We start from the raw sequence: 27,359 nt of genomic DNA on the forward strand, positions 1-27,359 counted from the left end.
TTATTATACACATTACAAGTTGGTGTTTAGTACATATACTAAAGCGTATCAAACTGTACTAGAACCAATGAGATAAAAGTATATGTATATTTTTATCTTATAACCTGGTAAAAAATTTTTCATATAAAATTATGTATAATTATATAGAATTATATAAAATTATATTGAAATATATTGTATGTATTTTTTTAAACATATTTAATAGATAATTTTATATAATTATATATAATTTTACATAAAAATTTTTTACCGGGTTCTGATACAGTTTGGGACGCTTTGATACATGTACCAAACAATCGCCAAAAATCACCTAATGTAACATACAAATAACAAACCATTGGTAGATTTGTCCTAATTTAGCAACAATATTTTTATCTTGTATAAATATACCAAGGCGATCTCGTGCTAAGCGTTTACTTAGTGCGAGATACTATCGTGTCTTTTATTTCAGGTTATATATAATTCCAAAACGTTCTTTACAAGGAAAATTTTACTTGAAATATATATAATAGTATATGTATACGTTACATAACAGTATATACGTTACATAGATGCTATATTATGTCGAGGAAAATTTTCCTCGTAGAGGACGTTTTAGAACCTCAATATTTAATTCTAATATTTAATTCTTAAAATCAGGATTTACATAAAATTAATACTTTTAAGTGAAATAATTTACCACATTGCAGATAAAAATATCTTGAATCACTATCTATGACAATGTTAGAAAACCCTTCCATACAACTGTGATGAGCTATCCGTTTCATTAGCAATAGTTTCGCAAACTCCACATGTATTTACGAAAACTTGCTGAAATTAAATTTATTTTTTCAATACATTTATATATTCAATATATATATATATACATATATAAATATATAATTTTATAATAGTATATAATCGATTAAGTTACTACTTACATCGGATAAATCCATTTCACTTTTATTGGAATTATTACCGAGCCAACACTAATTGACGACGACAAACTGACACTTCTACCGCACACGACAGTTTGACGCTAGTTTGACGCTATGGAAGTCAGAAAATCTGAACTTCTTCAGCGTCGACGAAGACTGTGTTCCAAAATTGATTACCAGCGCTGCAAGCATGTCGTCACAAAATCATGCTACCAATAGTGTTCCAATTTCAATAAGCATGCTATAGGTGCAAATCTGAATTTCATTTTGAAACAATATCTTCAGCGCTGACAGCGGACCAAAAATAAACAACATAACGCCATAATTGACTTAACCTCAAAATGGAGAGGCATATGCAAAAAAGATTTATATATAAAAATATAAAGTTAGTACTTGAGTTTAGTGAATTTAGTGATTCAGACTCAGATTCCGATTTTATGGAAATAATAATACAAAATTATAATCAAACTCCAAGAATACCAAAAATTCATTGCAAAAATTATATAAAAGATATTGTTTGGCAATATATTGATGCTGATTTTAAAAGTCATTTTCAATAAGTTATAAAAATTATTAAATGAAATTACAAATAAGAATTTTAATTAATTATAAAATCTGTATTACGTAATTTTTAGAAGAAATACATTTTCTAAACCCTGGTAAAAATGTAAAATCGGAGCGTAAGTCGAATGTAAAGGGAGAGTAATAGAAGCGTTAACAAACATTCTACGAAGCGTAGATTGGAACAATGAAATGTACAAAAAGCGTTAACACTTCTTTTACATTTCATTGTTCCAATTTACGCTTCGTAGAATGTTTGTTAACGCTTCTATTACTCTCCCTTTACATTCGACTTACGCTCCGATTTTACATTTTCACCAGGGAAGTCATATAAAAATGCGCTATTTTTTTAAATAGAATTACGCTACATAAATTTTTTATATAATTCCTCTAATTATTTTGTAAAAAATTCTAAGATACAGTTATGAAAGTAATAATACTTTACGACATTTTATTTTATTCTAGTATATTTTGACATAAAGTAATATGTCAATATAAAATAATTAAACTATTGATATATAAACTATTAATTGTGTGACTATAGTTATAGTATACTTTCATATTTTTGTATATAAAATTATTTTTTTAGTAAAATCATAAAATGTAAAAAATTTTAATTTAAATTCTAAAATCTTGTTTTATTTCATTATAAGAATCTAATACTTTTTGCTCATTCTAATGTTAACATATCTTGATTGCATAGCCTCAGTCGACTAACATTTAGATTTTTGTTGGAATTATTAACTCCAAACTGTTAGTTTTAATTCTTTATTGCTTTTCTTTCATTATTATTTTCAGCGTCAATTAATATTAGCTCCTCGTTCGCCACGGTAATCGCCATGGTGGTCGTCATTAAATGCTGTAGCTGCCTCAAGTCTGTAGCCGCAGCAATCACAGCAGGAAATGACGACAAAATCGATGACGTCACTATTCTCCAACAGCACTGCCACAGCGTGCTATGATGCATTTTGAAACGGCAACTAGCAATGCTGCCAGCGCCGACAGCAATTTTGGAACACAGCCAAAGTAACTAACATGACGTCACAAATTGTCTTGACGCGCGTCCATATATGTAATAAGACTATATTGCTAACATAAACATAGTAAGTATAGACCGAGCATTCCGCTGTATAAGCGTTGATGCATACGAAAAGAAAGAAAAAAGATATAAGACCTTTTTTCTCTTTTTAATACCGGAAAAGTGGGGAGCACTTCTCTTCATCTCCTCACGTCAATCGATAAGGAGATGAGGAGATGAGGAGAAATGCTCCCCACTTCTCCGGCATTAAAAAAAGAAAGGTCTTCTTATATCTTTTCTCTTTCTTTTCGTATGCATCAACGCTTATACAGCGGAATGCTCGGTCTATACTTACTATGTCTATGATTGCTAACTTCGGACTTATCCCATAGGAGGAGTGGGTGAAATCAAAGAAAGATAGACGTAGTGAAAATCATGTACCTGCGTCGTTGTGTGCAAGCGTGGCACATGGTTAGTAAGCACGCGCGGGGCGTCCGGTAGCGGAAGCGAATTTTGCGCGTGTGCAAAACTGTCAAGGTACATCAAGTCGCATCGTAATGTTTTCACCCTCTTTCGAGCCCAACTAGCAATATAGTCTTATTACATATATGCGCGCGTCAACTGACGTCCATGAAATGGCACCTTTAAGGCCGTACCGCGTCACCGCCGCGACCAATCCGATCGCCGATTACGTTCCTGCGCACGCGCATAACGAGTACCGCCAGCGCTGATTTGCGATCCTTTATCTCGCAGCACGAGGCACACTGTATATATTAGGAATTTGTATGTAATTAGCATAGAAACCGTATGCTTTAATCTTCTTAATAAATCAGCATTAAACGTATAACACTTGTCTTTATACTCATTCAAGTCTACCGCTCAGACCCTAAATTCTCGCGGCTATCCGTAATCAATCGGCAAACAAAATTCACGGTTACAAATTAACGTTCGAACAGGGACTCGAATAAGTGAAAAGACAGATCTTCCCGCGATGAAACTGATCGTGATCGAGTGGATTCACCACCTTAAAAAGACCGCTTTAATCCGCGAGCTCGAACGACGCGAATTAAACACCGACGACACCCGTGACGAGATGCGAGCTCGTCTTGTGGAGTATGTGTTGGCGAACGAAGCGACCGAAGAGAAGGCACAGAACGATGATAGCAGCGATGAAGACCGCGGGACCGTCCGGGGGCCTCCCAAATCACGACGTGCACGGTTGCTATCAGATACGACGACCCTCCTTAACACCGCAAGTGGGGGTGTCAATTTGATGGAAAGATCAGAGTTATCTTCCTGGAGAGGCTCGAAGACCTCTGCATTAATTATGCGCTGATGCCCGCGCAGCTGCAGTTGTGTTTACCGCTATTATTCAAAGACCAAGCGCTCCTCTGGTATCGCAACAATCGCAACAACTGGCGAGGATGGACCGACTTCGAAGAAAGCTTCCGGTAGTATTTTGTGCCCTCCAAGATGAGATTCGAACTGGAGACTAGCCAAGATCGCCGCACGCAGGATCCGAATGAAACGGCACGAGAATTTCGTCACCGCACTCCAAACGCTAATGCGCCGGCACGGGCGCATACCACCAAAAAATAAGCGAGCTGGAGCAGATCTACCACAACTTGCGACCGGAATACCACCTCTATATCCGGAGGACCTCTATATTCCGAGGATGCTACGGCTCGCCCTTCGCTATGAGCAGAATTAACAGCCACCTAGCAAATTAAAGGACAAGCCAAAGATTCCGCCACTGCCATCCTCTCCGTCTACAACCCCCGCGAATGCTTTTGGGGATGCGGCCATATCCGCCGCTTCTGCAAACCGCTTAAGCTGTTCTGTTCATAATGCGGAAAGGACGTACTCACGGCACTCCGGGAAACACCGAGCAGGCCGAGGAGACCCCCCGCCACCAGCACGAATACCAACACATGAAAGCCAACCTACCGAGTATCAACCCTCGCAATCCCGGGGGATCATCGAGATCGCCGGTCAGCGCTATACCGCACTATTAGACTGCGGAGCGGTCCTGTCGTACGTGGCCGAGAATACCGCTGAGCACCTACGGCCATACGCCCACGGACCAATTACCATCACCGTGCACCTGACGGACGACTGGATCAGCAACATCAAGGAGAAAATGCGCGTGTCAATACGCATGGGGCTCTATCAGGGCCAGCACACATTGCATGTGCTACCAAGGCTGACCTCCACCGTCATAGCTAGCATTCACCTGCTTCATAAAGCCGATTTTCATTGGCTACTTCCTCGAAATAGCCGCCCTACAACCAGCCGAGACTGCAAACACCGAATCACCGCCTGCTTCCCGGGACAACAGCGAAAACTGCAGGCACTACTGCAAACAAATTTCTGCCAAAATTCGCGCAGATACGCGGCACTACCCCGCTTACTGAGCACCGCATCAGACTCCGAGGCAACCAAGAGACGATCCGCCAACTATACTGCACATTCAATCTGGTGCTACCAAAAATAGTAGACAAGGAAATCGAGCCTACCAGTAGCCCGTAGAACAGCCCGTTGTCCTCGCGAAGGATGGACGATATCGCTTCGGCATTGACTTCCGAAAGGTTAATGAGATCACGAAACTGGACGCATACTCGCTACCCCTAGTTCAGCACATATTTGACCAGCTACGAAAAGCCTGCTTCCTTTATACAATCGATTTAAAGAATGGATACCGACAGTCGCTTTACGGCCGTAAAGTCGACCACTGACCACTCTTGACATACGGGGCCGCGGGCAATTCCAATTCACTGTCATGCCGTTTGGACTACACGCTGCCCCGGCCAAATTCCAACGGTTGCATCATCGGGACCAAATAAAGCCTTGAACCTTTGCGTACCTAGATGATATAGTGGTGTTAGATCATTCGACAAATACCTGCAAAATCTACGCAAAGTGCTACAACGACTACTGAATGCAAACCTTGAGATCAACCCGGACTCCTCCGGAAAGCCAAACGGTGAAGATGGACCACGGATCAGCAATGAGCGTTCGAGGGGAGCTGCCTCGCTTCCGCACCTGTACTACCCAGATTTCTCGATAACCTTCGTTCTATGAACGGATAATCCCTAAAACGCATCATCACACACAACGGATGCCAGTTCGAGAGCCGGAAGTTCCGTGACCTGCTCGCAAAAGCGGGAGTTGAATCGAAAGACACCGCCCTACTCGCCGCAGTGCAATCCGGTCGAGCGGGCCAATCAAACGCTCAAAACGATGATCGCCCAATTCATCAGAACCACCAATGCTCAGCACTTGCCGCAGTTGACGCACGGACAGAAAAATTCCTAGGCAAAGACATACTGATCGACCGGCCTACCGCGCGAGCGCGACAAATTCGAAAGTTGCGCAAGTAATTCGAAATCACCGCCCGTCAAGAGGCCACCACAAAGCAGGCGCAATATAATCTACAAAGGCGCGACTGGAGGCCAGAAGTAGGACAACACGTCTACCACCGCGAGCACCCGTTATCAAGCGCGCAAGATCATTTTGCAGGCAAGCTAGCGCTCCGAAATTCCGGACCATACATCGAGGACAAACAAATCCCGTTATCGTACGTCTGCGGGACCAAAAATAAGATTCCTGGGGACCACTCACATCAAGGATCTGAAGGAGAACCCCGAAGACAAACAAGCCGACTTGGCAATATGACCGACAAGGGTATATAAAGCCGCGATGACTCATCTCAGGAAAAGAAAGCGGGCAGTATAAACCGACAACGGAGCACACTGCGAGAACGCCTTGTCCGCGCCATCTCCGGACCACCACATAACCCGACGAGTAGCCGCCCATTCTAGGCCAGCGCAAGACCATCCGCGCCACTGCCGATCCGTCGCCGCCGAAGAAACACTGGCTTCGACGTCGCATCTGCTGCATGAAGCACGACGGCCGCCAGCAATCCGTCAAAAAACCAACCGCTCCCAATAAAAACGCCTATACAGCAGACAACCCACACCAAAACAGATGCCCGCCGATTCGCGCTCATCGACACCTTCGGGTCGACCTCGAAAACGACGAGAACGACGCTGAGCTTTCCGGGGTGATACCAGCCGTACCGGCCTCGACGTCGAAATTCACGCCGCTGCCTACGGCAACCGGGGCCGCTTCGACCGCCATCGACGCCGCCAGCAACAACAACCGCACTAGGGTACTTCATTCCCTACGGAAACGCCATGCGGAACATCTCCTGGAACCGCATACGACCAGGGCAGTCGTACACGTTACCGTCACCAAATGCATGGATACAAAATTATTGTAAAGCGTCTACGCGACGGGAGCTACTTAATAAAGTAAAGTAAGCATACATGTTACGAAGCCAGGGTCTGTCGAGAGGGAGATGTAACGAGCCGTTTACCTACGAAGGCACCATTCAGTGTTGCCAACATTTGAAGTCGAAATTATTCTACAGGAGATACAAAATTATGCTTTTCTATGCTACAATTAAGTTTCGAGCAATTATGCTACAAATTATGCTACTTTTTTTACTATAAAGTTAATGAAAAAGTTTTTAATTTTTTAAACAATTTTTCAATAAAAACAGATTAATTAGAATATGGAGTAGAGAAATAATTATTAAAATAGTTATTTATATCAAAAAAATGAAAAACTTAATCACGAGACTATAAAGTTATGTTTTATATATATTCTAAGACTATTTATGTAATGTTTCTAGTACTTAAAAAAAGTTACTAATATTATAGAAGCTTAATATTATCTAAGGGCTGGTTTCACCATCTCCGGTTATTTTAACCAACCGATTATTCCATGGGAATTGACCAATTGTTAATTTTGTTTAACGACAAATACGGTTGATCAATTCCAATAAAATAATCGGTCGGTTAAGCTAATCGGAGGTGGTGAAACCGGCCCTTAGATAATATTAAGTATTCTATAATATTAGTAACCTTTTTTAAGTACTAGAAACATAACATAAACAGTCTTAGAATATACATAAAATATATAAAATATTGATCTATAGTGAGATATATTTTCAGTAAACGAAAGAGGATTAGATGGGATTAGACAATAAAAAAGGATTAAAAACGTCAAAAGAGAATTAAAAAACAAAATAGGATTGAAATTGACTTATTTCAATCCCATTTTAATGTTTTCAGTCTCTTTTTTGATCATCCAATTCTTTCGATTACTGGATATTTATAATTTATTCACTTATTAAAATATTTTCAGTCTCAATCATCTCAGTCTTATCACCTAAATATAAATTAGTGTTTGTCATATGTGCCAACATACATTGCAACTTAATTTAACCGGAGTTTAACTAACTGTAACCAACAGATGAATTTGTTTCAAATAAAACAATGTCTCCTATTGGACAATGTTAATTAAACTCTCATTAAACGAAGTTGTGGAACTGGATTTAAATATGCCATTTAATTATATTCAATTATAAATAAAAGTAAATAATTAAATAAGTTATTATAAGTTAATCGATGTTCTGAAACAAGAGCTCGCTTTTTTCCCTTAAATGTGGCGTAATTAATTAGTATTGTTTTAATCAGTTTTGTAAATTGTTTAAATGTCATTTTAGTATAGCACTAAAACAGGTTTTTATCATTTCTTTAATTCTCAGATGTGTTATTATTGGGAGCGTCTCAGATGCGTGCAGATCAAAACGGATACCACCAATCAAATTGCTGAATTAGTTAGAATTAGGATAAATTTATAAAATTTGATTGGTGGTTGTCCGTTTCGATCTGTGGGTATCAAGGATTCACTCTTATTTTACTTTTAGAACAACTGAAATTAAAATAATATTAATTGCTTATTATTATATGTAAGCAAATCTATGAACATAAAAAAATGGATTATCAATTTTCATTACATTTCACAGCTAATCTTATTATTTACTTTCCATAATTGAATATAGTTAAATGGCACATTTTGATATTTTAACTCTTAATTTATTTAGATATAATCAGGTTCTGTATCTAAATTTGGATACGTAATTATATGACAAAGCTTGTGCGTTGCCTACGACTATGACTACGACTGTCGTAACTATTACGCCATGTTTTGTACTTCGGCCTAAAAAAGCTTGTGCGTTGCTTGCGTCTAAGTTGCCTGATCTACAATGAGTCGTTGGTCGTAAGAAATTTAACCAATCATGTTCGCTTTTCTTCTCTACAATTAACTATGATTGGCTAGATTTTTTACGATTAACGACTTACAACTCATTGTAAAACAGGCATAAAGCCTCGTCTACAGAAGTCGCAAACAGCTAGTTGCGACTTGCGGCAGCCAATAAGCGCCTAGTTTCTAGTTAAAGTTCGACAGTCATTAGCTGTCGCAAGTCGCAACTGGCTACTTGCGACTTCTGTAGACAAGGCTTTAGATTAGACTAAAGGTCCTCGCACAGGCTTTTGCATAACGCATAACATAAAAAATTGGTTGAATTTCTTATGCACTTTGCTTATGAACCAATCAATTTGCTTATGTACGTTATGCATTATACAGAAGTCTGTGCGGCGGCTCTAAGGGTCCGGTCCCATGGAGCGGATTATGCGGAAGCGGAACGAGCGGATCACCAATCACAGAACCGTTTCGACGGAATCTTTGAAAGAGTTCTATCAGAATGATCCCGCGATTGGTGATCCGCTCGTTCCGCTTCCGCATAATCCGCTTCATGGGACCGCATCCTAAGACTGTTGTAATCATTACGCCAAGTTTTATGCTTCGGTCCTTGACTGACTCCGACGTTGTCGATCGTTTTGTTCGAGTTGTAAATAAAAGTTGATTTTTAATAGAAATTACAAAATTATGCTACAATTTTAACAAATAATGTTACGATGCTACAATGCCTAAATTATGCTACAGTAGCATAATTATAGTATATCTGGCAACATTGGTACCATTCAAATACTTGACCGTTACCTCCTACTTCGTGTGGTCCCCTTTATGCTTCTCTATTCCCCTCACCACCGAATGAAGGGTATATATATAAGACCACCGTTAAGTTAACAGACAAATTGAACGTTTTTCAATAATTCTTTTCTATATATTAGGTGTACAAATAAATAAACCAAATTATTTTAAGCAATTATATAATCAATTTTAAAATCAATTGATTTTTCCGCTCTTTTGCGGTTATATAATGTTGACATATAGCTATTCAAAATAACATATAGTTTGGCGAAAGGCTCAACATAACCTTCAAAAGTAGAGTCAAAAATGGCAACAGATAAAGTGCATATCCGACATTGCATTCTTTACGAATTCCAACAAGAGAAAAATGCTGCAAGAGATCGATTTGTTCCTTTCTCGGCGAAGGTGTTGTATCATACAATGTGTGCGCATTTTGGTTTAAGTGGTTTAAAAGTGGTGATTTCAGTCAAATCGACAAACAACGGCCTAGAGGCCCTCGGAAGGACGACAACAATGATTTGGAACAATTGCTCGCTGAGAATGCGGCACAAACGCATAAAGAGCTTGCAGAACAGTTGGGAGTAACGCAGCAAACGATTTCCAAACGCCTATATGAGATGTGAAAGATCCAGAAAGAAGGAAAATGGGTTCCGCATTAACTCACTGCAACCAAAAAATGAACGAGTGGCAGCGTGTCTTTCTCTTCTCAATAAGCAGCGTCGAAAGTCTTTCTTGTGGAAAATCGTTACGGGCGATGAGAAATAGATACTCCATGACAATCCGAAACGCAGAAAGTCATAGATAAATCCCGGCAAAACATCAACATCGGTCGCAAAACCCAATCGCTTTGGAAAGAAAGTTCTTCTCTGCATTTGGTGAGATATCAAGGGCGTGCTTTATTATGTTGTTGGAACCGGGTAAAACAGTTACTGCGGATTGCTACCAACGTTAATTAATCTGCTTGAGTTAAGCATTGGAACGAAAACGCCCGTATACTGGAGAGGAGCAAAGAAGAACGTCCAGTAAAATTGTTGCATGACAACGCCAAGCCACACATTGCAAAACAAAACAAAAGACACCATAATCAAAGTCTTGGCTGAGACATCTTGCAGCACCCGACGTATTCACCAGACATTGCTCCATCTGATTACCACTTGTTCCGGTCGATATAACACGCCTTGTCCGATATGCATTTCCAATCAGTGGATGAGATACAAAAATGGCTTGACGACTTTATCGTGTCCAAAGACGTAACATTTTTCCGAGATGGAATTCATCAGCTGCCTAAAAGATGACTTAAAGTTATAAAAAGCAACGACGAATACTTTGATTGAACAATTCAATTTACTTTGTTTTAAAATAAACCTTGACTGTAGCTGAAAAAAATAGATTATTCATTTGTACAGCTAATAATTTAGCAAAGTTTAGAAAAATTATTTGGGGAAGTTTAGGAAAAGTATTTAAACATTTAAGTAATAATATTAGAATGTTGAATAAGTTCTCGATGTTTTTTCGTGAAAATTAATGCGTTATTTTAAAAAATCAGTAAAAAACAAGTATGTGTAACTAAAAGTATTGTCCATCGCTAGCCACTACTTTTCCCCCCATCTTTCTGGCAGCATTTGAATTCCACGTCGGAAAAACGACACGTCTTTTGAAACTATCCAAAAGTCGACCCATTTTTTGGTAACTTCATAAGAATGGAAGTGCTGCTCAGTCAGGCTATGTGCCATCAATCGGAACAAGTGGTAGTCGGAAAGCGCAATGTCCACAGTGAATACAGCGGGTGGGGTAGGACTTCCTATTTAAGCGTTTCCAAGTAAGTTTTCACCGGTTTTGTAACATGTGGCCGAGCGATGTCATGCTGCAAAATTACTTTGGTGTGTCTCTGCTCGTATAGCGGCCGTTTTTCCTTCAATGCCCGGCTCAAACGCATCAATTGTAGTCGGTAGCGATATCCCGTAATGATTTCATTCGGTTTGAGCAGCTCATAATAAATTACATCTAGCTGATTTCACCAAATGCAGAGCAGAAGCTTGGAACTATGGCTTTGCCAAACGATGTTGATGCATGACCGGGCTTACACCATTTTCTACGTTTAGGGTTATTGTAGTGTATCCACTTTTCATCGCGTGACGATACGATGCAAGAATCCTTTCCTTTTCTGCCGTTTAAGCAGCTGTTCACACGTGAAAAGACGCCGTTTGACGTCTCTCGGTTTCAACTGGTATAGCACCCAATGATCTTGCTTTTGAATCATTCCTAACGCTTTCAAACGTTTCGAAACTGCTGTGTGATCAACTCCTAATGTCTTTATGAAGTAATGTCTCCAATTCTTTGTCTTCAAACTTTTTCGGTGCGCCACAGCGATCTTTATGTTCAATATCAAAATCATTACTTTTAAAGCGTCTAAATCAATCTCTGCATGTTGTTTCCGACAGAGCATGGTCGCCGTAAGTCTCAACAAGCATTCTATGTGCTTCAGCTGTAATTTTTTTTAAATAAAATAGTGAAGTAAAATTCCCCGCAAATACTATTTTTTTGGCATAAAATTTGACAACACTATGAAAAACAAAGTTGTTTACACTTTGACGAAATGACGTACATTGAATTTCAAGGTTGTTTACAGTACTTCTATGTACATGCGTCACCATCTTAAACTACGCGCAAATAGTTCTGGAACAGCGAGAATTTATTCAACGTCCTAATAGTTTTATAAAAGGAATCAATTCAAAATTATTTGAGAAAACTATTATTATTTTTACTTGGGAAATTATTATTTTCTAATTTAATAGATTTATAAATATTGTGAAAACGAACAAACCTAAGCGCATGTTCTGTCTAGTACAAGCCATGTAAAAAGTGCGCGAGTTTCAAATGTCTATATACGAATTTTTATAAGAATCTCATTTTGCATGAAAAGTCGCAAACCCATGTGGTGCAGAGAATGCTTTGCACGCACGCACACGGCAAGGTGGTAAGGGGGGGGCCTTCGGCTCACCTCCCGCACCCACCCCGTCCAAGTCGCTAACCCATGTGTACATTGCAAACACAGTAAAGTTCACATGTGTTTGCAGATTTCCAATACAATGTACATGGTTAAAATTCGCGCATTTTTTGCATGGCTTGTGCTAGATAGAGCATGCGCTTAGGTTTGCTCGTTTTCGCAATATTTATAAATCTATCAAATTAAAAAATAATAATTTTCTAAATAAAAATAATAATGAAAATGTTTTCCCAAATAATTTTTAATCGATTCCATTTATAAAACATATAAAATACAATTGTTTGCTAACTTGACGCTTAATAAAATTTGTTAATAACAAAAAAACTATTATTACCCAAATGTTTAAATGCTTTTCCTAAACTTCCCCAAATTGATTTCCAAATTATATGAAAAAAATTATTAAAAAATATTCAATTCGTCTGCTAACTTGACAGTGGTGTATATAAGCCCTCCACCGGTTTCCAGGAATCAGAGCTTCCCGACCAGCGTAGTGAGCTAGTTGTACCTCCTGTCCAACTGAATTGGGCTGCGTTCGGAAACATCACCCGAGTGCTCTCGGGTTTCATTCTATCATTGTTGTTCGTTGAATATGAGACAAGGATAGAATGATACCCAAGAGCACTCAGGTGACGTTTCCGAACGCAGCCTCAGGCTTCCCAATGTGCGAAACATAGACCTAAAATAGACTGCTTATGAAGGTAGTGGAGGCATCCGTTACTGATAAGAGAACTGACGGAAATGTCCCTCACCGATTTTAATGCGCTTTAGATATGTTGTAGAACATAAAAAAATATTAGACCCATATTTTTTTAGCGGCGTATCTCGATGTTGAAACCACTCCTCAAAAATAACGCATTTTTTCGTTTTTAGCAAATATCTTTGAAAATATAAGGTTTATAAAAAAATGTTCTATACAAAAGTTTTATGGCATTTTATACTCTTTACAATGGTGTGTTCATATTTTTCAAAAATTTCAAATTTTTAATCTACCCTTGCCCCTACCGCTTTTTTGCAACATTTCAAAAATTTTGTAAGGACAAAAATTAAAGAGCATTAAAAGAATCTATTCATATATAACATATGGGTTCCACTATTCCCAATTATTGGCAAAACAAGATGATAATCTCGTGCTATAGGCGCCGCGCTAGAAATAGTGTTGCGTTATTTCTTTAGTCGCGTCACATTCAATAATTGCCTCTTCTGCGTATAATTTTATATTAGAACAGATTAATCTTAATTACATAATACCCGACGTATTGCACGATATGAAGCATAAATGCATATACTCCGATAACCATTTCTGCTGTAACAAATGTTGGCAACAGATTCTGTTGCCAAAAAGGCAACAAATGAGAAACATATTTTGTCATTGCAAACACTATTAGCAGATATTCAGCAAATATTTAGCAACGTCCGTCATCAGAATACGTAACAAAATAATAGTGAACTGCGAGCAGATTTATTGAAAGTATTGATAACAGATTGATGACAAACACCAAAGTGCAAACAATGTCAGTAAATTGCCTGTAGAAATGCAACAACATTTGTGTGTCAAATTACGCGACAGATTGATACCAGAAACGCAGCAGATCTGTCGAAATGTCAAATTGACAATAAAGTGCGGCACCGTCGATAGGCGGCTTACTTTCTCGGGAGTAAAATGCAGTCAACTCGCTACATAAAGACCACTCGCAGCGCGATTAAGGTAAGCAAAAATTATCTTCCTTCGCTGCGCCTGCGGAGGACCGCCACATTATACTTTTATGATATAGAACTGATAGTATTTTCATTTTTTTGGAATTGAAGATTTAACTACAAAGAAATTTAATAAAATTAATTGCACCTAGAATAGATGATATACCTGCGATATAAAGGGAGAAAATAGATAGGTCAATTAAGGCCCCCCTATAGAAAATATTAGATGCTAAAAAAAGGGTAGGGTAAATTATTCAATCTGTTCCTACTCCTGAATTAATAAATCTTCTCAGGAAACTGCTTATATCAATTATCAAATAAAATTGTAACTGTGAAAATGAAAAGATTCGACAAATCTGTCATCATTTATGAATACAGATCTGCTGCATATTTGGCGCAAATCTGCTGAGTTTACGTTGCAACATCTGTTTTCAATTTGCTGCGTGAATTTGTCATTGTATTGCTAGTGACAGGTCTGCTCTGATGTTGCACCCAATTTGATATCAGGATTTGATAATAATTTTTGCTTACAATTGGGGCGCACTCGGACACAGTAGACCATGGTTTTGGCAGCCTGATTTCGCAAAAAATTTTTAGCAGTCTGCTAACAATTTGGCAGCAAATGATTAGCTGGGTATATAACAAAAGTAACATATATGCGTATATGTACGGTATTGCAAGAATTAAAATAAGAATTAGAATGGAGATGATTTTACCTCTGCAAGCACAAGTGTATTTAAAAAAATATCATCCGAGGTGGCGTTTGCAAAGATTAATCAGTTCAATTAGTGTTAAAAATAGTACAAAAAAATAGTTCTGACTATCACATGTATATTAATATATATATTCTGCAAAATGTAAGAAAGATAGAATTATGATGAGTGAGAAGACGTGATACCGATTGATCGGTGTCCAATATCCGTTTCACTCACACTCAAGCAAGAAACGTCATTAGTATCGAGTGCAAGTGAAACAGATGTTGGACACCGGCGAATCGGTATCACGTCTTCTTACTCAACATAACTCTATCATTTTTGAGCGTACGGCGTTAAAGGATGTAACATCGGCGCGATCTCCACTTTTTTTACTCCTCCCCGTTTTCACTTCACCGCGCGCCTAACACACGTATAGCGCTTCGTATGTGTGGGTGATCGCCGCGCTGGACTCCGAGAAACACCATTTCTGCCGGTTACATCCGTGTCGTGTGCAAAATGTATAATTCGTGTCGTGTGCAAAATGTACATCCGTATAACTGTATATAAAGGAAACTGCCTTTCAGAACAAGTATATTATATAGTGTATTGTCAAAAGTATTGTTCTTTTGTGAACATGTATCTGTTTTTAATTTGTATTTTTACTCTCTTGTCTTTCTTTATTTTAATATTATTGAAATTATAAAAATACGTTAAATCACTACTATATATGCAACATAATAATATATGGAAAACAGAAACAAATAAAGCAAAAATTAAAATACAGTTAGAGTAAAAGCTTCGATTATTGTGCCCCGACCAGTTACAGTGTCCCTGGTTTTATTTTTGCTTTTAAAAATTCTGCGAATATATATTCGATAAAGTAAATAATTTTCGCAAATTACAAACTGTATTTTACACATTAAATAAATAATTGTATAATTTTCTTGTTATAATGATATAAAAAATTAAATTTAAATTTTATGTTAATCGAATTGGTGGTTTTCTTACCTTTTGTTTATTAAAATACTTAAGACATTACGTGTATAAAGAATTATAAGTGCTTATATAATTGAGATATATATTTAATATCTCAGCATGCTTCAATTTAATCCATATAATGTAATATTTTTACTTATGATAACCTTCAATGGTATGGATTATCCGAATACTCCGATAACTTCGCAAGAAAGACAAATGAATGTAAAAATTGAACATATGCTATTGGAAGTAAAAAATAATGAGCAATTTCAATTTGAAGAGGAAAAAACTTTAAATTTTCACGATGAGTTTGAGGTTCCAGAAGCAGAAAAAGTGGATTTATTAAAGGCAGATGAAGAAAAAATTTATATTCCAGAAGAAGTGATTTGCGATTCAATTGAAGAAACAATATCAACTGACCATAAAACGCAAACTGTGGAATACTGAAAAAGCAGTAAGACAAAACCAAGATCGCTTCAAGGAGTTAAGAAAAAATTTAAAAAAATTACATCAATACGACAATTACGACGATGGGAAAACCAAATCATTCAAGGTGGTAGTAGGCTGGAAAAATTAAAAAAAAAATTTCTGAATACACATTAGACCATTCTAATGAAGCACTTGAAAGAAAAATCATCATTTATGACATTGACATCGCTCGATGGGCTTCTCGAGCACAAGAAATAGAAAATGCGGCAGGATTCAAAGCTTCAGGGAGATAAGTACAAAAATTTAAGAAAACACATAATATTGTGTTTAGAAAAATAAAAAAATTTGTTACAAAAAGGTATCCACTATCAAAATCTGATTTAGAAAATAAATGTGATACATTTATTACAAATGTAAAATATTATATTAATCGATACGGTGTGGAAAATATTTATAATTCGGATCAGAATGGATTTCAGTTAGAATTTCATTCTGGTCGTACTTTAGCTCAAAAAGGTATTAAAAATGTAGAATCTGTAGTACAGTCTATATCAGCAATTACGCATAACTATACAATTCAACCGACTATTTTGGCTGATGGCAGATTATTATTACTTCTTTTTATAGTATTAAAAGAAATTACAGAAACATTTGGTCCGAAAGTACAAGAAACATTATTCAACGCGCCTAATATCTTCGTTACGGCTTCAAAATCAGGCAAATTAACATTAAATCATGTTAAAACTTGGCTAAAGTATTTTTTCCGAATGTCGAGCCACAATCAGTATTGTTGTTAGATTCGTAGAGTGGACATTGTCCAAACATAATTTCAAAAACTAAACCAGATTCTGCAACAGATATTGTTTTCCTAACTATTCCGGCCGGTACAACAGGAAAAATACAGCCATTAGACGTATACGAATTTCGGTTGTGGAAAAATTTTATTAAATACTTCTCTGATACTATTATGTTGTTGGATCTAGCTTTAGATCTTCATAATAGAAATAATATATTGAAATTACAATCATTAACACACAATCAATTCTCGTCTCCCAGATTTCAAAATGTATTTAAATATGCGTGGACTAAAAGTACGTACAGAATGTATACGATGAATACCTGCAGACTATACCGATAGAATTTAAAACACCAGTAGATTTTTGTTTTAAAAAGAATTCTAAAGTAAAATGCGATCTTTGTGACGAAATAGCCATAATAACTTGTTCTTGGTGTAAAAAATCGCTTTGTATAACACATTTTTTCCATGAACATCATCTTTGTAATACATACCCAGATAGCCAAACCTGCCGAGAGCACGAACTGAAAAATTTTGACACATATTATGCTGGCAAAAGTTGGACAGCAAGCAATTACAGTTTGCCGTTTCAACTAACATTAACAGAAACACGACAAAAATCGAGTAGACTTTGCGTCACAATGTACCCTCAAAAATGCAGCAAAAGTACAACAAAATTTAAAGACATTAACAAAACAAAAATCAGACATTGTGTGTTGACACAATATATCACTAAAAATTAAATAAAAAAACAGATATGTCATGATGTCACATTAAATTAATAAAATGTAGCTAGAAATTTGACATATTTGCTATCAGGCTGCGATACCAGAAACTTGGCGAAAATACAGCACGATGTATCACATGAAGTACTGACAGCAAAAATGCAGCAGAAATCGAGCAGAGCCTGCCGTCATGACATGACGGCGAAAACGCGGCAGGTATAGAACGCGAGTTTGCTACATCAGATGTGTGATGACTTCTGCACACAGGACGCGGCAAAGCGGCATCGCGGTGGCCAATCACCGTCTTGCTTTTCTGATAATACATATATGTATTTAATAAAAAAGCAAGACGGTGATTGGCCATCGCGATGCCGCTTTGCCGCGTCCTGTGTGCAGGAGCCATGAATCCTCTATAATAAATGATTTTAGTGAGTGGGCGGTAGTAAGGTTGATCGCCCGACGTGTCTCCCGTCGAATCCCACACTTCCCGGACCTGATCCTCCCAGAAGTCTTCTCAAAGATTTCTACCTTCATATAAAAAAAAGTTCAAATTGGACGGTTCTTGCATGTGATATCTTGGGTTTAATTAACTCTCTGCAGTCAGTCGAAAACGCCACATTTAAATTTAAGTATATAATCATAAAATATATAATTCGTAATGTATATGTAAATTAGATATCATCAAATTTATAAAATTATATAATGTAAATTAAATGTAATAATAATATTAATAAACATATGTACATTGCATACATTAATTATTTATTTTACTAATTAAAAATTATTAATAATACGTCATATCGTGTTAAATTTTTGCTATATTTTTCCGATTACTTGTGACGACAGCTTGGTGCTCGATTTCTGCTATGTTTTTGCCGTCACAACCGATAAAGCAGATCACGTTCTATATCTGCTGCGTTTTCGCCGGCATGTTATGACGGCAGGCTCTGCTCGATTTCTGCTGCATTTTTGCTGTCAGTACTTCATGTGACACATCGTGCTGTATCTTCGCCGCGTTTCTGGTGTCGCAGCGTGATAGCATTTCATGCTTCGTTTTTGCTGTCTTTCTGCGTTTAGAGTTTAATTTGTCAGATTGTGTTCGATATTTACTATGAATTTGCTGTCATGTTATGGTAGCAGATGATATTCGATTTTTGCTGTATTTCTATCAATATTTTCTGTTGATAATCTATGCTGTTAGAAACTAAGCTTAATGAGGAAGCAGCAGATTGAAATCTGCTGCGATATCATGCTCGAGTTTGCTGGCATATTGCCGGCAAGCTGCTAGCATTTTGCTTGCTGGGTATGTGCCATAAATAGAAGACATATATAAACAAATTCTGTATTGATTTCTTTAAAAAGGATGTGTTTCTAGATTATTAACACTGGTAAGATTTTAGCAGTTTTCCTTACCCATGCACAAATATTGATATTCTTTTACTTCTGCCTAATAAAAATTTTTATTGTATAAAATTATGTTTGTAACAATTATTCCAACCTCTTTTCCCTTTTCCTTTATTCTTTCTTTTATTTTTTTTTAATAATATTTTTTAATTAATATTTCAAACTTATTAATTTAAATTATATTATATTAAATATTTTTATTATCAAAGTGTGCTATGTGCATACAGTGTAATAACATTATTATGCAAATAGTTATTGCAGTTTATATTTTATACTTTTCGCTTGATATGATATTTTGTTATATTATATTTGTATTTTTCAATATTAAAAGTATATTTTGCTTTATATTAATCTATATTCGCATTTGTAATAATGAAAATGTACGTACACACATACGCATATATGTTACTTTTGTTATATATATGCATTTATGCTTCATATCGTGCAATACGTCGGGTATTATATAATTAAAATTAATTCGTTTTATGTTCTAATATAAAATTATACGCAGAAGAGGCAATTATTAAGTGTGACGCGACTAAAGAAATAACGCAACGCTATTTCTAGCGCGGCGCCTATAGCACGAGATTATCATCTCGTTTTGCCAATAATTGGGAATAGTGGAACTTATATGTTATTATATATAAATGGATTCGGCTTTTAATGCTCTTTAATTTTTGTTCTTACACAATTCTCAAAATGTTGCAAAAAAGGGGGTGGGGGTGAGGTAAATTAAAAATATAAAATTTTTGAAAAATATGAATACACCATTGTAAAGAGTATACCATAAAACTTTTGTATAGAGCATTTTTTCATGAACTTTATATTTTCAAAGATATTTGCTAAAAACGAAAAAATGCGTTATTTTCGAGGGGTGGTTTCAAACTAAACATCGAGATACGCCGCTGAAAAAAATAAGGGTCTAATATTTTTTTGTGTTCTACAACATATCCAAAGCGCATTAAAATCGGTGAGGGACACTTCCGTCAGTTCCCTTGTGAGAAAAGGATAACTGTCGTTAATATGAGGTTCTATCTCTTTCTAATGCAGAACAGTGGGGAAGCATAGCGACCAATAATGATGTCAGAGCGTGAGCGTGTTGTCATAGATATGTGTTGTCAATGTGAGCTTCATGTGAGATCGGATGATCAAAACAGATATTTTGGAGTTAATAAGTCTAACGTGTGAATAATTTTATTTAAACAATTTAAATAATGGTGTTGAGTTGCTGCATATGCGAAGTAAAATATAAAAAGAACCTTCCTCGTTGCTACGAAGTTACGCCCACTAAAAAAAGATAACCCATATTAATGACAATTATCTTTTTCTCAGTGACAGATACCCCCATCACTGTTTTTCCACCTCATAAGCAGTCTATTCTAGTAAGTCTATGGTGCGAAGTAAGCGCCCTAACCTCGAAAACCCGATTTTTCCTGGCACGTATTTATAAATCTATTAAAGTCTTCCAGCTGCGTACTGACCTGCAATCACACGACACGATCCTTATTCCGAACTCTCGGCCGCGCACCGAGCGATCACGCCGGTCACGCGTCGTCTCGCCCAGGGACCCTGTACTGAGGGGAAACCGGTGTCACGAATGATCACCCACACGGGATGATCACCAATTGCGACTGCGATTAACAATGGGCAATTATTTTTCAACCAATCAGAGCAAAGCAAACAGCGATTGAGATTAGACTATCGTTTAGAGTTTAGACTATGCTTTATTTTCCAATCGTCAACCAATAAATATCGGTGGTTTAGTCATGTAATATTCTGTTAAGAAAGCGTCAAAGGCCGGTATTCATAGGTCTAGTTTACACCGTCAAATCGGTTGGTACACGCATCAAGTTAGTGTGGATTAAACATTTGATATGTCCTTATTTACACCGTTCCATCCCTTTTTACATGACATTTTCACTGTTGATATAAAAACTTCTATTCTTACTTTCGAACTAAAAATTCTAACTTTTAATCTCAATCTAACAACAGCCAGCAGCGGCGGTATACACTTGATCCAATTTGAATCGAATTAAGCGTTTACAGCGCGCTGACATCTTTTGATACGCGTATCAACTTGGTCTGATACTCGCGATTGAGGAGTATCAGACCAGAGCGCACTAAAGTAATCCGCAAGCGTTTATACCGAGCGAATCAAGCGATTTGATATGGATATAGTACTTGATTCGCATACTCGGTGTAAACTAGGTCATAGTCGAATCTGAAGCCTTCGCCACACGATACGATTTTTCATGCTAGATCGCATACAAAACGTCTTATTACGTATCCTCATTGGCTTACAATTGATGACATAATCATCCGAGCCAATCAGGACACGTATTAAGATGCCTCGTATGCGATCTAGCATGAAAAATCGTATCATGTGCCAAAGGTTTTAAATATAAGACTTGACTATGAATATCAGCCAAAGACTGGTATTCATAGTCCAATTTCAAGCAATGTCTTAAGACAATATTTGTCTTTGCAATAATGCCAATATTGATAATTGTTTAATATTTTCACTTGATATTGAATTTTATTTCAGACATGAAATATATGTGATTGGTTATCGTAATTGTTAATCACAATTGTAAGTATGATTGGATAATTGTCAATTGTCATACACACACAATCACCAATCGCAGTCGTAATCCAAGCAGCAATCGCTAGTGTAATTAGGTCTTCAAGGCCGGCCATCGCACCGCAAGCATAGACTTACTAGAATAGACTGCTTATGAAGGTAGTGAGAGTATCCGTCACTGAGAAAAAAATAACTGTCGTTAATATAAGTTGCTATCTCTTTCTAATGCAGAATAGTTGGAAAGCATAGCGCGCTACACATATTATGACAACACGCTCACGCTAACACTGTTATTAGTCACTATGCTTCCCCACTATTCATTAGAAAGGGATAGCAACTCATATTAACGACAGTTATCCTTTTCTCAGTGACGGATACCCCCACTACTGTTTGTGCACCTCATAAGCAGCATATAGCGTTTTCGACCGACCTGGGTTAATCGCTCCGGGAGAAGTCCCTTCTCTTCTGAAAAAGGGAATAACTGTGATTGGCCAGTTCTAAAAAAAAAAAAACTGAAACGGGTTAACCCAGCACCAATAGTATATCTAGACTGAGCATTGCGGGAGTAGGGGTAAGGTTCAGAGGGAAAAGGCTAGCACGCTTTAGGTCATACCTTTCTCTCTCGTTCGCGCATGTGTACAAATGCAAAGTTCACCCTTTGCTCAGTCTAGATATATTATGTATATAATAAGCAGTATATTCTAGTAAGTCTATGGCCGGTATTCATAGTCAAATATTATTTCAAGATCGTCTCAAGCAATGTCTTAAGATGCTAATACGGCTCTGTGATTAGTTGATGGCATCTTAAGACAGTACTTAAGATGATCTTAAATATAAAACCCGACTATGAATACCGGCCTATGACCGCGAGCGACATCGCGCACCGTAGCACCGCGAACACCGGGCTTTAAGGCCATACCGCGTCACCGCACCGCCGCAACCAATCCGAGCACCACATCAGTGATGAAATGTCGTAAGAATAAAGTTGCACATGCGCTATAAGCAAACGTATGAGTCCTCAGTAACGTATGTATTCCGGTCAATATAAGGTATTGTTAGACCCCAATAAGAAAAGAAATGTAAAATAAATTGCAGTGAGAGAAGAAAATTTCTATTAAAAAATAGAATAGATGTATACATATAATTATATTTAATAATATATGTAATACTACTGCATATTATAAGACATTACGTGTTATTAAAAACATGGATCCCCTTATATGCACCTAGACACATCAATGGGTGCTTTCCATTTAGTAACACAAGTCGACACAAGCATCGTTCTATCTTTTTTTATGTTCAATGAGTAACAAAGATAGAACGACACTTGTGTCGACTTGTGTCATTAAATGGAAAGCACCCAATGAAGAGCAGACGACGTCTGGTTGTGACGTAACTTACGCATGCGCATGAAGAGTCTCGCGTGGGAAAAAATTCCCACGACATTTCATCACTGTGCCACGTTACCGCCGACCACGTTCCTACGCACGCACATAACGACGAGTACTGTCAGCGGCGCTAGCGCTGATTTGCGATCTTTTACCTCACAGCACGAGGCATACTGTATATAGAAATACTATAAGAGAGATTCGCGGATGCGTTAACGATTTCTGATTGGCTCCCGTCGCTTGGGGTATAACCAGAAGTATGAGAGAGAAAGATAGATATAACTGACAGAGAAAGCCTAGCCGACCTAACCTGTCACCTGTCAAAAGAAAACAGAGTGTCTACCAAATAGAATATAAAATCAGAGAGAAACTTGTTGAGGTTGCACATATTTTTCTACGAGTCTAAATACAATGCTTAAATTATATTTATAATACATAATGTGTATATAAACATAATATGTATTTATATATAATAATATATAATTTCTTAATAATCAATTTATATTACTTAACCTTACATGGGAAAATTAATGAAATATGTGTGTAAACCTTTTTTTTAAATATATTGTGTTTTAATATTCATTTTGTTCACGATTATTAAATATCAATAACTACAAATAAAAAAATATATATATTGTATTCTTGCATTTACAATCAAAATAAACCGCCATCGAAAACGTCATATCCGATATCCGGTTTTACCCCAAGACGGTACATCTGCGAATCTCTGTTATAGTATCTCTGTATATATTAAAATAGGAACTTGTATATAATTAGCATAAAAACTGCACGCTTTAATCTCCTTAGTAAACCAGCATTAAATGTTTATTACTTGTCTTTGCACTCATTCAAGTCTACCGCTCGGGCCCTAAATTCCCGCGACTATCCGTAGCCAATCGGCAAACAGAATTCACGGTTATAACTATCTTTTATTAAAAACATTTCAAAGTGTGTGATAGTTTGTACATGCAGCTTATACCTTCTTTAAAATAAGTTAAGGTACAAGGTGATAAGACTACTTGTTTACAATGATTTTTGTAAGTATATGTCCCACAGATACAGAAGAGTTAATAGAGTATTCAACAAAACCGATGACTATATATGTAAAAAAAAATAGGAATTAAGAATATAAATGTTTTATTACGGGTAATAAAAGTACTAAAATACTACTTATCGCTAAATTGATTTTTTTCTAATATTAATCAATTAACCCTTATCAATTAACCTTTAAAATACGCCTAACATGAAAAGAAAAAGTGCAAGATTTTTAAAATAAACATTTCTTTTCCGTTGCTTCACATGCTAGAAAAAAATTTAACAAAATACAGTTCAATAATATTCTTCTAATTAATAAAAAATTACAAATTCGAATAATAATCTTATACATTCTACTGTATATGTAACAATCAAGTTTGGATGTATATGTATTGAAATTAATAAATCCGAAGGTGCAACGTATTGGATACATCGTAAAGCAAAACTCCGTCAATATTATTGTACAAATATTATATTTATTATAATTAATAATAATAATGTTGCTCGTTTACCTTGACATCACTTCAATTAATTATTTTATCGTCATCAAGTGTGTCAAGTAATTTTTACTTTTTGTTGTAGTTCGCTTCTCTTATCTTTATTTATTTTTTAGTTTTTATAATTGCAATAAACAAGAACGCATAAGTTTGGTGCTGTTGGTTTTTTCTCATTAAAAAAAAAACAAAAAAATAAAATAGAGAAAAAATATTACAAAATAATGTTTAACTATACAGACAAGAAATACGTTCATTAAAAACTGATTATTAATTAAAAGCAAACTATCTTATAATTTTTTTCGTTCACTCGCTCATTTGTAACTTCACAATATCAAGGATTATTTTCTTTTATTTTTCTCTTTTCTTACGAAAAGAAATACTAAAAATAATCCTTTTTGCATGTCAATTCGCAATTATTTCTTCGCAATTAAAATCATATTATAAATGAGAACAACTCTTTCTGTAGGTTTTTTCTTAAACAGAATAGCTTTACTTTTCCGCTTTCTCACACTCTCATTCGTTTGCACTCTATTCTTATTCTTTACACACACGCACGCACACCACACACACACACACACACACACACACACACACACACACACACGCGCGCGCACGCACGCACGCACGCACGCACACGACGTTACAATTATTCTTGCAAAAAAATATGTATATTTTTTTACGTTATGAAGATACGACTGCGTCAAGACAAGTTGGTTCTTCTTTCTTTTTTTCTTCTAAGAAGCAATAAGTTTTTAATTCCATCAGGACCAGCCTGTCCCGTAGTAGACGTATCATGTTCACACTCTTTGTATATTTTATACACATATTCTATTTCAAAAATGTGTATACAATCTTTGTCACACGCTCTTCTGTGTCTGTACGGAAATGTATTTGTTGTGATGTTTTGTTTTTCTTTCCTTTTCTCTTTTTTCTTCCTCTCCCTCTCGTTGTCCTCTCTTCATTTTCTTACGTTATTTTTTTCCAGATTTATATTTCATGTATACACACATGCGGGCGCGCGCACGCGCGCACACGCACGCACGCACGCACGCACGCACGCACGCACGCACGCACGCACGCACCCACCCACCCACACACACACACACACACACACACACACACACACACACACACACACACACACACACACACACACACACACACAAATATACATATATAATACATATATAAATAAAATATTCGTGCGCGCGCGCGTGCGTGTGTGTGTACAGGGTGTCACAGAATAATTTATATTTTACGAAGTTTAAAATTTTACTCTTTCACTCCGTAAAATATAAATTAATTATTGAAAATTTAAAATTTCACCCTCTTCCACTCTGTAAAATATAAATTAATTATTCTGGGACGCCCTATATATATATATGTGTGTGTGTGTGTGTGTGTGTGTGTGTGTGTGTGTGTGTCAGATTTCTATTTAAAGTCGAAATTGGAATGATTTTTTTCGCGTTTTCTCGTTCGGAGAAATAAAGGCTTGATCGCGGAAGTGTGCACGTTGCATCCTGGAGGCTTCCACGAATACCAAACTCAGTCTAGTCTTTTTCTTTCTTCTTATTCGGAGTACTTTAACCCAGTAAAGGCCGCAATATATTATAAAAATTTAATTTTATAATACTTGTATAAATGTATATAATTTATATATTTCATAAATATTTTAATATGGAAATTATTAAACAATTATTTATAATTTATAATATTTATATTATAAATTATAAATAATAATATTAATTTATAATATTTATGAAATACTTGTACAAATATTATATACATTTATACAATTATACAGGGTGTAATATAATCGGAAGCCATCGCGTAATAAAAAAATAGACGGGATCGAGATGAACATAAAAGTCCAATATTGTCTTGGGTTAGGTCCACCAATAATCGAGATATTAACGTATAAAATCGGCAAATAATTTAATTAATTTCTATCGTAATTGTGAACAGTAATTTAATGAAAGCTTATCATACATTCACGATAAATTTTTTTTCTTAAGGCTCAAGCGGATTGAGCTCTTCTCTCGGTGCGCGCTCATTCGCATAATTTGAAAAATTAATACCTCGATTTCGGTGGACCTAACCTAAGACCTAACCTAAGACAATATTGAACTTTTATGTTCATCTCTATCCCTTCTATCTTTCTATTACAAAATGACTTCCGGTTACATTTCACCCTGTATACATTTAAATTTTACAAAAATTTAATGTATAGTCATTAATTACACAGGCACACAAAAAAAAGTGGTTGGTCCGGCGGACTAAACTAGTCAATCCTTATGTATTTTGACCCGCTGAATCCGAATCCAAGGTCAGAATTGCAAAGTTAGCTCGCATTTTCTAACTTCAAAAAAAATTTTTTTTTTAATGTTGGTCCGGCGAACCAGACTAATCAATCTTTATGTATTTTGACTCGCTGAATCCAAATTTAAGGTCAGAATTGCTCAATTGGCCGGACCAAGATTAAAAAATTTTTTTTTAGATTAGGAAGAAATAAGCCAATGCAGCATTCTGACATTGAATTTGGATTCAGCGGGTCAAAATACATAAAAATAGACTATTCTGGTCCGCCGGACCAACATTTAAAAAACATTTTTTTTTTAGGTTAGGAAAAAACAAGCCAATTTCGGAAATTTTGATCTTGGATTCGGATTCAGCGGGTCAAAATACATAAGAATTGACTAGTCTGGTTCGCCGGACCAACATTAAAAA

The 27,359-nt window shown here is 36.4% G+C and overlaps 1 protein-coding gene across 13 annotated transcripts in view; it reads right to left on the reverse strand.

Moving 5' to 3' along the window:
- LOC105835119 (C-terminal-binding protein) overlaps positions 1-27,359 on the reverse strand; it is a 230,170-nt gene that overhangs the window by 35,507 nt on the left and 167,304 nt on the right. The window contains exons 8-9 of one of the 13 annotated variants that reach the window (XM_036285587.1): positions 22,111-22,177; positions 19,930-21,884 (exon numbers count right to left, since the gene is read on the reverse strand). The exons of the other annotated variants lie outside the window; for them this stretch is intronic. Of the exons in view, the coding sequence (XP_036141480.1) occupies positions 21,864-21,884; positions 22,111-22,177 (88 nt within the window). The 3' untranslated portion in view covers positions 19,930-21,863. Of the gene's footprint in view, positions 1-19,929; positions 21,885-22,110; positions 22,178-27,359 lie in introns of those variants that run through there. 13 annotated transcript variants of the gene reach the window in all.

The sequence above is a fragment of the Monomorium pharaonis genome, chromosome 4 (genome assembly GCF_013373865.1).
Source record: "Monomorium pharaonis isolate MP-MQ-018 chromosome 4, ASM1337386v2, whole genome shotgun sequence".
NCBI classification, from domain to species: domain Eukaryota; kingdom Metazoa; phylum Arthropoda; class Insecta; order Hymenoptera; family Formicidae; genus Monomorium; species Monomorium pharaonis.